Source organism: Mytilus edulis, chromosome 10, assembly GCF_963676685.1.
Source record: "Mytilus edulis chromosome 10, xbMytEdul2.2, whole genome shotgun sequence".
Taxonomy (NCBI): Eukaryota; Metazoa; Mollusca; class Bivalvia; order Mytilida; family Mytilidae; genus Mytilus; species Mytilus edulis.
The window spans coordinates 45,837,665-45,852,437 of record NC_092353.1 but is presented as its reverse complement, the minus strand read 5'-3'; the positions used below and the strand labels follow the sequence as shown (position 1 = coordinate 45,852,437).

The 14,773-nt window shown below is 29.8% G+C and overlaps 1 protein-coding gene across 50 annotated transcripts in view; it reads left to right on the top strand.

Moving 5' to 3' along the window:
* Positions 1-14,773, top strand: part of LOC139491293 (diacylglycerol kinase zeta-like) — a 203,098-nt gene that overhangs the window by 168,903 nt on the left and 19,422 nt on the right. For 17 of the 50 annotated variants that reach the window (XM_071278872.1, XM_071278867.1, XM_071278868.1 and 14 more), the window contains 11 exons: positions 1,139-1,296; positions 2,063-2,118; positions 3,014-3,076; positions 4,525-4,598; positions 6,457-6,565; positions 7,142-7,341; positions 8,398-8,519; positions 9,849-9,884; positions 12,119-12,198; positions 12,920-12,980; positions 13,510-13,783. In XM_071278872.1, coding sequence (XP_071134973.1) covers positions 1,139-1,296; positions 2,063-2,118; positions 3,014-3,076; positions 4,525-4,598; positions 6,457-6,565; positions 7,142-7,341; positions 8,398-8,519; positions 9,849-9,884; positions 12,119-12,198; positions 12,920-12,980; positions 13,510-13,783 — 1,233 coding nt within the window. The remainder of the gene's footprint in view (positions 1-1,138; positions 1,297-2,062; positions 2,119-3,013; positions 3,077-4,524; positions 4,599-6,456; positions 6,566-7,141; positions 7,342-8,397; positions 8,520-9,848; positions 9,885-12,118; positions 12,199-12,919; positions 12,981-13,509; positions 13,784-14,773) is intronic. The other 33 variants (XM_071278899.1, XM_071278893.1, XM_071278886.1 and 30 more) reach the window with 3 other exon arrangements.

Here is a 14,773-nt window from a genome sequence, read left to right as displayed (position 1 = left end):
AAATCATTTTAAAACACCTGCATACTTCTTTATATATGCAAGTAACCTTGGAAATGGGATAAAGAGGAATATCAACCGTACGAACATTAAAAACAGTATTTAACATCTATTTAGGCAAGTATTGGGTAAAGGCACACACATTTTACAGAAAAAATAGCAAAACGGTGAAAATGTGTCCACAGCAAATATGCGCCACCACCTCAACATTCATGGTTTCGGATTTTATTAAACTCAGGCAAACAAAGTCAGGATGGCTTTATCTGTTGTCTGTCAATGTGCATTTAACTTGCAAGCTCCACTAACACACAAGGTCGTTGCACTGTCATAGAACACTTTTGGAGGAAGTAATATAATCATATAATTTAATTTTGGATGTAACTTGTCTTCTGATTGGCTGACGTTATTTTGTTATCAGCCCATAGACATAATTTAGTCATGTAACCGAGATGTCATCAACGTTTTTTCATGGTTTTCTACGGTTTAGAATGGAATTTAGAATTAAATTATAAGAAATGACTGTTATTATACTGTATAAATTTATCATGTATTTAAGGAATGACTGTAATATTTTTTCTGTCTATGAAGAAATAACATAAAAAATTTGGTGACTGAATAACAAGCGTAGCGGGTTATTTAACAGTGTGCACCACATATTTTATGTTATTTCTTCATAGACAGAAAAAATATTACAGTCATTCCTTAAAAAAAAAAACAGGTTAAAAGGGAGATAATTTACTCACTTTAATATTATTGAGTATCAGGAAGTGAGGATTCACTCACAGTTCTAGTTTGGTATGTCTCATTTGATTTCTTAAACCTAAAGTTAAGTTTTCTATTAAAATAAACCCAATACAAACTGGAATAAAAGCATGCATAACAGCTATTTTCATAATGCATGTAGTTTGAAGGTTTGGTTGGCTTGCTTGCTTTGTTTGTATAAATGTTTGCACAAGCATCCAATAGCATTATAAAAGCTGAAATATAGCCTTTCAATTGATTGCAATTGTAAAACTTAATAAAAATGCTTGAGCAAACAGTCATCAAAACAATACAAGCAAGCCAACCAAACCTTTAAACCACATGCAGTAGGAAAATAGCTGTAAATTCAAATGTAATAAAATTTGATTTTTGTTTTCAGATGGGATATACAATCATGTCCGTATGAGGATGGAGAGAGTGATAGTATAAACAATAGTGAAGAAAGTCTATCAGAAAAACTTCCATTAGATATATTCAACAATTATTTTAGTTTAGGTGCTGATGCACAAGTAGCTTTAGAATTCCATGAGTCTAGAGGTTAGTATATTTAGTTTTATTGATTGTAATAAAATTGAGAATGGGAATGGGGAATATGTGAAAGAGACAGCAACCTGACCAAAGAGCAGATAACACCTGAAGAATAGTTATAGCCACAATAATAGCAGATCTTCATTTTGATTCTGTTCTCATACTTTTCAATGTGAGGATTTTGGTGTTCGAGTACAACATCCAAATCCAGTATTTCTATTGGTTCAATTCTGAGAAATGAATACCAATTTAAAAGTTGTGCTAAGTTAACTCAAGGTCATATTAGTGAGACGACATCTAGCTTCAAGCAAAATACATGTTCAATGATACAAACAAAGATTTGATTTAAATTCTATTAGCATTGTGATTATAAATATATATATATCAATTTGAAATTAGATACTGTCAATTCAGAAATGATTGCGTGCATTTATTATTGGGATTTTGTTTGTCATTTTAGACTAAAATGCAATTTCAATTTTTGTGTTATTGAGAAAAATCCTGTTTAATTCATATAGATATTTCAAAATGCAAGTTTGAATTATCACATTTTAACCCTGTCACATTTTTCGCAATAATAAAAACATTGCAATAATTACTGAATTTGCAGTATGTAATTAATAGGATGCCTAACAATAACACATCAATTCCCATACCAAGAGTCAGGCAAAAAATATTCAAGGGCATAGCTTTCTATTTTATCATTTTTTAATGTCTCGGAAATGAAAAATATATTGTGCTATTATTTTAAAAAGTTTTATTCTATCTTTTACAGAAGCAAATCCAGAAAAATTTAACAGTAGATTTTGGAATAAAATGTTCTATGCAGGGGTAAGATTTGTTTCTAGTATATGTGACACTGATATTTTATACTTCTGTGAATGTTATACCATAATGTAAAGAAAAGAAAACAGTTAGTAGTCCGAGTTTGCTTTCTTCTACAAAGTAACTAGAAATATTCACTTCTTGGACTAATAAACATGAGGAATACCCTTAAATAATTTGGATAATAGAAAAGAGATATAAGACGATGTGGTATGTGAGTGCCAATGAGACAACTTGCAATCCATGTCACTATTTGTAAAAGTAAAAAGCTTCAGTTTGGAAACATTTTACATGTACCAGGAATCTGACATTATACTGTAATTTGTAAATTCAGAAATTATTGTGGTGTTTTTGTTATTGCGTAAAAAAAGCAACAGGGTTATAATCCCACTAATTTAAACTCAGTGATTTTGAACCATTTTATATGAATTAAGGTGGTACCTAACACTACAGGGAGATAACTCTGTAAAATCATCTAAACGTTTAATTACGTTGTGTTGTTAAGGGAATATTAAGCTGTTCAATGATCAAAATAAGTGTTTGTCAAACTGCTGTATAACCAGTGTAATTTTTCTGATAAAAGGGTTGGTTAAAATTTCTTGAAATTTTTATATTTTTGTCAAAGTGTCAAAGTAAATACTTTGTCAAAATTTTATGAAAATTAAACAAGCCAAATTAATTTTAGTTAAAGTGTTGGGTACCACCTTAAACAGGATTTTTCTCAATATCGCCAAAATTAAAATCGCATTTTAGTCCAGAATGACAAAAAAACATAATTTCTGAATTTACAGCATATAAGACAATCAGCAGCTTTTGGTTAAACTATCAATGTAAAAATAGAAATAAGGCTATAACTGCCATATTTAATTTTGTAAATAGTTTGTATTATAATTATTTTCAGGCTGGGGGTAAAGATTTTCTGAAACGAAGTTGTAAAAATATAGCTGATAGTTTACAGTTAATTGTAAGTATGAAAGAGGGTTTGATTTCTAATGAACATCATTATTATTCTCCCAAAAAACAAAGTTTCACATCTTTTTTCTGAAATTTTTATTTAATCAATATGTGTTTGTTTGTTGTCAATTGTTCAAAATTTGATTATGACGTCAAATTTGTCTGCTCTCCTCTGAAATCCCATTGTAGCATCTTGAAAAAAAGTGACAATGTCTGATGATGTCACCTATAAAGAACACATCTTTTTGCAGATCATTCCAAATTGTCTGCATTTCATCTAGGAACAGATTCCACCACCAAATATCTTACAATATGTATCCACTCTTGACAGTATGATTTTGATATTTTCAACACGCAGCAAGCCTGGCGTTTTAAATCTAAAAATTTAACTGTTTTGAGTGGATAAATATTGGATCACACTCAATGGAGTGGTAGAATATATATATATATAAATCCCATACTTTCATGTTAAAAATAGGACTTTAGTGTTGACTTGTTAAACATACTTATAGTATTAATTGCTATTAGAATTGATGATATGTGAGTTCGTCTTCAGTTCTGAATAGTCCTGACTTGCAATACAACTGTTTTAATATAAAGATAAGATGTATTATGATTTCCTATGACACAATATTTTAATTCACCAAAATTGAATTGACATGGATTTAAACAACTATAGGTCACCATACAGCCTTCAACAATGAGAAAAAACCATTCCCATAGAATAAGCTTTTAATTCATGAGGAAGCTAACATTGCATGACTTGTTCTTATTCAGTTTCTTAGGGGTTCAATAGTAGAATGCCTGTATCAAGTGTGTGAGATTTTTGCTTCAAATCACAGTGGAGTCAACCCAAAAACTTTACTTTGTAAATTTTCACATGGCCTTGGTTGTTATAATCAGGATTTTATCATAATGCTAGAGATGATATTTGAATACGTCATTTCTGGAATCCTGATTTCAGTAGAAAAGGTCATCAATTTTGCTAACCTTTATGATGTCATTTACCAGACAGAAGGCGTGCCTCTATCCCTGCTCTATTAAAAGTTTCCAGTTCTTTTGTAATTGTCATTCTGTAGGATAGTGTAGAAATAATTTGTGTTCCATAAGTATGTAATCCTGATTCCTGTATGACTGAGGGAGGGTGACCATCTTATTAGATTTTAATTTCACAAAAAAAAATTTGCTGTATAAAATCAAACTTTTTCACCTGTTTACTCAACATATGTTGGAAAAAACGATGCATACATTTTTGTGATGAAATTCACATGACAGATTGGTCTGAAAACAGTATCCTGGAACTGGCATATATAAAGGCCTAGGCCATAGTTTTAACAATTTCAACATACTTAAGGGTTCTAGGAATTATTTCTTAAATGTATTAAAAAGTGTTATGATAGTATAGATTAATATGTATCTATTTTTAATTAATCATAAAAATTATTCTATATTTTACAGTGTGATGGTAAAGATTATACTTCTAAAGTCCAGGAGTTAAAAATTATTTGTTTGTTATTTCTAAACATTCCAAGGTATGTATTGTAGTAAGATTTTACTTATGTACACAATGTTATTAGTTAATTTAACACGTTAAAAAAGGTAAATTTTCAACACCCCAAAGAAAAATATGAAATTCTTCACAAAGTATATATGAATGATATATGAATATGACTAATTATGATAATTACCAAATTTGTTGGACTATACATCAGACCGCTCCAACCACTAACACCTGGCATCTCAGAAAATAAGAAAAATTGAAGTAGAAGATAAATCAGACTGTCTAAAAAAAAATTAAATGGAAGAATGGATGATAAAATGTGTTTAATAAAAGTAATAAAATAGATTAAGCATGTAAGATGACATAAATGGCATGTGGTTTTATTGCAGATGAGACTACTATCAACTGTATAAAAAAAAACTAGATGTAATAAAGGGTACTGTACTGTACAGCCAAACTGTACTGCTATAAATAAGTGTCATCATACATATTGGTCCAAGAGTTGCAGTATTATAAAAATAAGATGTGGTTTCATTGCCAATGTGACAGCATTCCTCCAAATATCAAATCATTTAAAAGTTCAAATACTTAAGGCTGATTGATTCAATCAATCATTTGAAATTTGATAATTTTTTTTAAATCTTCCGCTTTGATCTAGATATTTTTACATACCGTCCAAAATAGCTGTGTGAAGAAAATAATCTCATTAGCAACTATATTGTGGATTAATCAATATTCGTTGGATTCCAATTTGTGTGGATTTCGTGGATACAGGAGGACCATAAATTTATATTTTCAAGGAAGTACAAATTTTTAAAGGAATGGACGCAGACTTTGCACCACCACGCAATTAAATATCCACGAATTCCTTAATTTGTATTCCTAAAACCACAAAAATAGGTACCCACAAAAATAGGTACCCACAAAAATGATTGAATCATTAGTATTAAGATTTTGTACTGACACAGCAATGCTGTACATGTTTCATAATAGAAACACTTGTTTGACTAATTATACCCCCGCTTTAAAAAAGGGGGGTATACTGTTTTACCTCTGTCTGTCCGTCCATCAGTCCGTCCGTCCGTCCGTCAGTCAGTCCGTCCCATGAAACTTTCGTCACATTTTTCTCAGGAACTACACATCCACCCTTTCTGTAATTTGGTATCAACATTTATATATGTCAGCCATACCGTGTGATGCGTTTTCAGATTCATCACTTGACAACTTCCTGTTTACCGAACACTTGTCTGATTTTACACATGATAGCCAAGTTGAAAATTTTCGTCACATTTTTCTCAGGAACTACAATACAAGGATTTCTGAAATTTGGTTTCAGGATTTAAATAGGTCAGCTATACCGTGTGATGCGTTTTCAGATTCATCACTCGACAACTTCCTGTTTACCGAACACTTGTATGATTTTACACATGATAACCAAGTTGAAAATTTTCATCACATTTTTCTCAGTTACTACAATACAAGGATTTCTGAAATTTGATTTCAGGATTTATATAAGTCAGCTATACCGTGTGATGCGTTTTCAGATTCATCACTCGACAACTTCCTGTTTACCGAACACTTGTATGATTTTACACATGATAACCAAGTTGAAAATTTTCATCACATTTTTCTCAGGAACTACAATACAAGGATTTCTGAAATTTGATTTCAGGATTTATATAAGTCAGCTATACCGTGTGATGCGTTTTCAGATTCATCACTCGACAACTTCCTGTTTACCGAACACTTGTATGATTTTACACATGATAACCAAGTTTCCTGTTTACCGAACACTTGCATATTTTTACACTATTAATATTATCCACTTGCGGCGGGGGTATCATCAGTGAGCAGTAGCTCGCAGTTTCACTTGTTATGTCTATTTTTAGATATTCCAGTGGAACAACACCATGGGGAAACCCCAATGCAATAGGTTATGATCCACAAAGACATGATGATGGACAAATGGAAGTGATAGGATTTACATACTCCTCCCTTGTAAGTAACAGTTTTAATATTGTTTAGTAGCTATATGTCAAAGTGATCTTTCAATATAACTGTTTGGCAATTTTTAGAGCTAATTTCCTAACGTATGTAGATAAACGTTTCCTTAAGTATTGTAATTAAGATTGACATCTGCAAACAATATAACTAGGCAAAGTTGAACTTGCATACATCTAACTTAGATTTGATTGGACAGAATCAAATAATCAAATTCAACCTTTGTAATGTAATGCAATATTATGAACAAATATTTGCTACATGCATTTTTCTTATATATGAAAAAGGAACTGTTTTAAACCAAAAAAGAGAAAACCATATAGTTTCAAACAGTTGAAAAATACCTATATTTCAATTTAAAAAAAATCCCCAGAATCAGTTGGTGTTTACCTGGACATTTGATTATTTGGCACTCAAATAGAGAAAAACAAAGTATATGAATAGACAACCACTTATAGGATTCTCGATTTACGACTGGCATGTTTAATATAACTTCTGTAGACGTGTTCAAAACTACATCTCATAATAGGACCATAAAAATAACTTTAAGCAAACAATATTTATATTTTCTAGGCCACTTTATATATGGGAGGACATGGAGATAGGATATGCCAATGTAGTCATGTGAAATTGATTACAAAGAAATCTATAGCAATGCAGGTTGATGGGGAACCTTGTCGACTGAAATCCTCTGTTATACAGGTCAAAATGAAAGGTCAAGGCAACATGATCATGAAACCCAAACGACGAGGATCCATGCCGATAGCAAACGAGTAAGTTATCTTTGCTTGTTTTACATTATTAAAATTAACCTGCTTGCCTACTCAGTACTATATACGTAGATGGTCTAAAAATTACTTAAAACAAAAAAGAAAAAAATAATGTTAATTCAGATATATAGCTATATAAGGTAGATGCTATATCTTGATACAAAAGCCTGTCATATAAGAGCATATTTTTATAATATTCTTGATATTATTATAAATTGCTTCTAAAAAAAAGAAGATTTATGAAATAGATAAACAGTTTTCTGTAAATACATGTATAACTCAAAAAAAAAATTAGTTTTGCTATGAATATTTATTTTCATATACAGTAAACATGTAATAGCTAATTTTCACGAATGGCTTATTTACGGCACTTTGTTGAGTAGAAAAATAACCAGAATTTATCAAATTTGGATTTTCATTTGTACCAAATCAAGAAAATTAGATTATCACCAACCAAAAAAAAGTGCCATGTATTTGACGAGAGCTTAATGAGAAAATTGTTAATGAAATTAAGTTGATTAACATTGATTAATTAAACAATTTTTTTTTTTCTAGTAGATGTTGTCATTTGAGGAGTTTGCAATAAAATGTAAATTATCAGAATTCCTTCTATTTTGTAATTACTTTTTTCATCAAAAGACAAAAACAAAAGTTAAAGAAAAGAAAAAAATACTTGTTTTCTATCCAGTATTTAAATTATTTTTCTTGATATTTTTATTTTATGGTGGTACATAAAACTACAAAGAGATAACTCTGTAAAAATCAGATGATAATTTTAGTTGCATTCGTTTGTTTTAAAAATCAGTGTTTATCAAACTGCCATATATCCAATAAAAATTTTCCAATACATAGTGTGGTTCAATTTTTTTTGAAATTTTGATATTTTTATCATAGGTACAAAGTAAACATTTTGTCAAAATTTTATTAAAATTAAACAAGCCAAATTTATTTTAATCAAAGTGTTGAGTACCACCTTAATTTTCTATTATTTTTCTTTATATTTGAATTGATATTTGGATGCAAACTCCTCGCTAGCAGACTGATTCAGTCCATCTATAGTCCTGAATTGGCTTTTTTCAGTCCACCCTCCATGCCTGAAAGGTTGAGGATACAAGTGAGTCGTATCAGTATGGCGGATTATGAAATGTTACATTACGACAAAGACAAGTTACGCGAGGCTTGTAAGTGACGGAATGATATTATTTATATATCGGTACCAGCATGCGGTTTATAGATTGCTGTGCTTCCCAATTTTATTAATACTCACTGCACTAACATCCCCAATCATTTAGCTTATAGCAATTTAATAAGATTTTTGCATGGTACAATTTTTATTTACAATGTATTTCCTATTCGTGTTGTAGGATAAATGGAAGTCATGCTACATTTTATGATAACATTTTTGATATTTTGTTGTTGGTATTAACTCTTTTAATAATGCTAGTCAAAAATATAAATAAAGATGTATGCTAAAATAAATAGTAAAAATTATTTAAATAATTTCCAGCAATTTTATTGTGGATATAAATTATGAACAAAGTTTAAACATTATTTTGATATATTTACTTGACCAAGCAATTTTAATCTATCTTATAATTGAAGGTTATTTTCTTATTTCTCAGTTTAAAATTAAAAATAAATCTACAAGATCTATTTTTTCTGCTATTGTCTATGTTAAGCATTTTCTTTGGGTATTTGATAAAACTTTTTTTTTCAAATTTTGTCAGGTTCAATTTTATTTTATGAGATGTATAATTTTCTTCAGTACTGACATTTGCCATTATTTGCAAAACAACAATCAGTGTTAAATTATTTCCGTACTAAATTGTACCATGTAAAAGCTGTTTCAAATTAAAAGCTTCATTGAAATTTATCAGACATATATTTCCCCTAAAATTATGATTGTGTCTGGAAAGTTAAATTTCAAGGTAAGTTGTTATCAGATAAGGTAAGTGCTAGTAGTAAGATTTTTTGCAGGATAACATTTATTTTATAACATCATACTGAAAGTTGTATACTAATTGAATTTTATATTAATTTCTACCCAATGTAGAACAGATATTTGGTCCAAAATATGACCTACAATGTTGATTTATGTATGTTTACAGCAGAATGCATTGAGTTTGTAGGTAAAGGTAGAATCTTTGATTAGCTTGCTTATGCTTGTTTACTGAACTGTGAAGTCAGTATTGATTTCAGTATACTTAGTAACCCTCCTTTTGGAGAAGTCTAGTCCTACAGACAGATAGATTGGTTTTCTGTTGGACTAGTCTACCTTTCCTAATAATGGCTTTATGGTTTAGCTCGCAAGCAAGCTAACCAAAGCATATTACCTTTACCTACACACTCAATGCATTCTGCTGTAATACCAGCAAATATAAATGTGAATACAATATTTATGAACTAGATAGTTATGAATAACATTAAAATTTCAATCCAATTACATTACATTTGATCTTCATTTTGGTTTGTCTGTCATGTGGTAACGGAGATTTACATACTCATTGTAGATAATATGGCTGACATAGTACAAAAAGAAAAAAAAGGTTATTTTTACCAACTGCTTATCTATGTGTATAATCCCTATATTAATATATTATAACCAGTTTGTAACATGTTAATTGACACACAAGTGATAATACGGAAAAAAGTAAAATAACAAAATTATCGAACTCCAAGCAAAATTCTTAACAGGAAGTCCCTTGTTAAATGGCAAAATCAAAAGCTCAAACAACTGTCATATTCCTGACTTGGTACAGGCATTTTCTTATGTATGACAGTTGCACAAAATTCGATCACATTGACAACGATGATATATTTATACTTTTTCCATTGACCTAAAGCATCCATTTATATTTTTCACAGGGAACTTAAAAACAGAAAATTGTTCAAATTTTTGGTATTTTAGTATTATCACATGGAGTGTTTTATAACATTGTCTTGCAATTGTAACAGTTTGCTGCAAATCTTAACCAAAGTTTAAAAGGTTGGTTTTTTTTCAAACAGGATTTGACATTACATTGGCTAATTTTTTTTGCTGCAAACTAAATAAAGCCAAACACATACCACAACATAAGACTTTTCACTGTATAACCATTTTTTTTCACAAACACAGACCTAATAGTTATATAACAGATATGTTTTTAAATGTACATTAACCATGCAGGGTTTGAAATATACTGTTTTATTTATTTTAACTGGTAATTAACAAAAATATACCCATGTAAAAAATGCAAAGGAACTATATATTGGAATTTAAACACTTGAGTTATACATGTATGAAAGCTATGAAAAGAATTGAAAGTCACTGAAAATAAGTTCTGATGGAACTTAGGTTAAAATTATGTATAAAATTAAAGATTAAATTTTTAGTGCTGTTTTTCAATGATAATTTTGATTTCAATGGCTTGCATTTTATTTAACAGCTTATAAAACTTTAATATTTAGACTTATTAGATATATAAGAAAATGTAGTATGAGTGCCAATAAGACATCTCTCCATCCAAGTCACAATTTGCAAAAGTAAACCATTATTACGGTCTTCAACAAGGAGCCTTGGCTCACATCAAACATTAATACTTATAAAAAAAGGTATTCAGAGGAGTAAACATTACATTCAAACACATGTATAGAGATGGCATTAGGTCATATTGTGCCTAAAAGTGAGCAGGTATAATTTGTGATTAATTTGAAAAGGATAAAAATCCTTTAAAGGCCTTTAAAAATGCTAGATTGTAAATTTGCATAAATTTGTTCATTGAACATTAAATCTGTTACTAAAATGGATCTTAGGAGAAGGGTGGAGGTTTTCATCCATTAGCAATGCTAGGAATAGATAATGCAGAAATAATTGTGTGGTGGTGGTTCGAAGTATCAACAGTTTTTTTTTTTAATTATGCCTCCATAAGTGCTGTAAAACTATAAATAATATAAAATATATTGTGCTTTACAGATTTCTTTGAACATCAAGTTTCGTTTTAAATCAGGCTTTACAAGCTTTGTGAAACAATTGTCTGAAGCTTGAAAGTGACCATTGCTCTCACAATAAATGTCAAAAGCTTCAAAAAGAGAAATTCAGAACTGCTTATTAAACATTGTCTGGAAAAATGTTTTCTATATTTATTGATATGTATCTTTATATTTCACTGTAATATTCATTATTGTTTGGGTTATACCAATTTTTGGGGGTGCCCAGAAACCATGATTGAAATGTACAATTCTGCACTTATTTTATATAGGCTTATACATACAGACTTTGATAAAACCACAAAATCAAATATCACTTTTATTCCTTAATCCACATAAACGGGTCACATAAAATAATTAAATCTTCAGTATTTCTTATGGATTGTGGAAAAGACCAGTGGGAACTTTGTCTCTTGTATTAAGAACATTCATTGCTTGGGATAGAATAACTTTGAGACATTTTCCAGCCTGATTGCAGTTTATACATCATTTGAATTAAACACATGTAGAAAATATTTGGTTTGTAAGCTGGACATACTATAAACCAATTAATTTTACTCAAGACCTTATTTGCATTTTACATCAAAAAAATTACACATGTAAATAAGTTTGTTTACAGTGTGTCATTCAGGGAGTAATAGAAAATACTGATAGTCATTTATTTATGACATTTAATGTTGTTATATAGATTGTGTTATATAAAGAATTTCAATGTTAGATATTTCAGTTTATTAAATTTTCATCAGCGCTGGATATTCAATAAATAGTGGTGAATTTGTTGTTATAATCAAATTTTTTGCCTAATTTTTGACAGCTGTACCACTTGGTCTCATAGTAGTGGATAACAATGCAGACTTAGAACAGGTTCGACAGATTATCAACAAATTACATCAGGTTTGTATAAAATATACAACATTTAAACCAATTTGGGCAGAGGGCAGATTTTTTTCTTCATTGTTGAAATAATAAGTATCTATCCTTATCTTAGCAAGAATAGGGAAAAGTCAAATGAAAAAATTCTGAATCCTAGGAAAGTTCAGAACAAAAAGTCCCTTATGAAATTGCAAAATTAAAATCTTAAATACACCTAACAAAAGGAAAAAAAAACTGTCATACTCCTGACTTGGTACAGGCATTTCCGTAAGTTCAAAATGATTGATTGAACTTAGTTTTATAGCTAGCAAAACCTCTCACTGGTATGACAGTCACACAAAATTCCATGAGGTGTTATGTTTGTTTTTTTTTTTTTTAAAGGAAAAGCTTTTTATTTAATTGATTAAGTGTTGGTGTTTAACACCACGGTCAGCAGGATCGACTATTGATCAAGTCAGTACCAGGTGGATCGACTATTGATCGATTCAGTACCAGGTGAAAGAACAATGACTTTTGGCAAGAACAATGACCATCTAAGTCATTTAAAAAACTGCAGTCAAACCTTTGTGGGAGGTCGAACTCACAACCTTGGCTAGTAATACGCAAGATGAGCTACTCAGACCACTTGTCTTCCAAGACCCCTCTTGTTATTAATCACTAGCTTAATTTTTAGACATAAATAGATCACATAAAACTGCATATTTTACCATGTATACTGAATATTTGAGTTTTTCAATTGTAGAGTGATTCTGATGAAACATTTACAGTTAATAAACTTTCTCCAAAATGGTGCTTTCTAGACTGTAAGTATATGCATAAGTTCAAGGGGGGAAAGTATTAGATGCCTGTCTTTCTGTGTTAATGTTTTCAATATGGGATTTTTTTAACTCTTTATACAGTTAACTGTTCTGTTTGTCAAAAAATGTGGTATGAACATTGTAGCTTCAGTGATGCAAGAATCTATATCTTTCTACAAAAAAAATAAGGCAAATTCTCTAGTGCAGTCATAAGAAATTTGAGATTTGGGTTTAAAATAGACAATTCTCAGAATTAGAGAGAAAAATTTAGTTCTGCTGAAGAAAGGTCTGAGAAAATAGACATAAAAAAAAGAGCCAATAATCTAATAATAATTGACATTCCAAATAATCTATTGTGGAAAAGTAAAATCACAAAAATTCAGAACTCTGAGGAAAATTAAAAACAGAAAATTCCTTTATTATCAAATGGCAAAATCAAAAGCTCAAACACATCAAACAAATGGAAAATATGTAAATTTATGTATATATATATATATGAACAGACATTTTGAAGAATTTGAACCATCTTTTTCAGCTACAACAGCCGAAAGATTTTTCCGCATTGACCGAGCACAGGAACATTTACATTATATAACAGACATTTCCTCGGAAGATTTGTACATTCTTGATCCGGATTTACAAAGTCAACGAGGCAATGTATTAGTATCAACATCATCAGAGGCCTTTACACCGTCAGACATTGTGACTCCATCTTCCGACAAACTTTGTTGTGTTGAAAATAATTTCAGTAAAGATAAGGATTTAGTGTTCACGTTTTCCATGCCAGTTACGCCACCAAAGTCACCTGGGTAAGGATATAGTTTGCTGTTTCCATAATTTAAACTAAAAGTTTAAAATGTCTGATTCAAATATATGTGAATTTATGTCATGTGACAATGTTAGAATTGGAAAGCAAGCTTCATATTTATTTTTGAACAAAGATTTAAAAGAAATTAGAGTACTTAATAGTCATGACTGTAATGAATTGAAACGAGGTGTAAATTGATGAGAAAAAAAGAATTTATGAGATTTTGTGATTTGTGCTTATTGTTTTGGTAGTTGGCAACGTTCAATGTCATTATTAATTTTTTTGGGTCAAAATAAAAGACGTATAAGTAAGTAAATTATTTATTATAGTGACATGTGTTTTTCACAAAATATTATATAATACAGTGAGATATAAAAACAATAATTAGAACACCCGACCCTTTGGGTCTATAAGTCACTTTAAACATAAATTTCAATGGTACGACGAACAAAAATAAATAAAATGTTATCGAAAATTTTCATATAAATTTTTTTTTCTCTTACTGAAAGCTCGTATAATTAAAAGGTAATGAGAAGAGATAAAAATGGTCATGACCCGATGGAAACTTTGAAATATCCACAGAACCAAAAAATTTCTGGGGGAAAAATTTGATGAAAGGAATGAAAAAATTTGAAATCCAAATCTTACCTCGGCAACAAATGAAAGAAAATATTTTTTTCTAAATTGAAACAGTTAAATTTTAAATTTAAACTTTAAACCTTTTTTGAATATTTCAAATTTAAATGTTGAGAGTGAACATATCTTCTTAAATCCAGTATCCAGTACCTCGGTATTTACATCAAAATGCTTACATGTATATTGTTAATATCAAAATTTGCTGTTATTTAGGAATTATTTTAATACTGCTACAAATTGGTATCGTTCTTGATATTCTTAGATAAATTTTGCAAAAATTGAGATCTTTTTGATATTTTTTTGTGCAAAAGTTGGGAGTTTTTCTATATAACATATAAATTAAGTATTGTTGCCT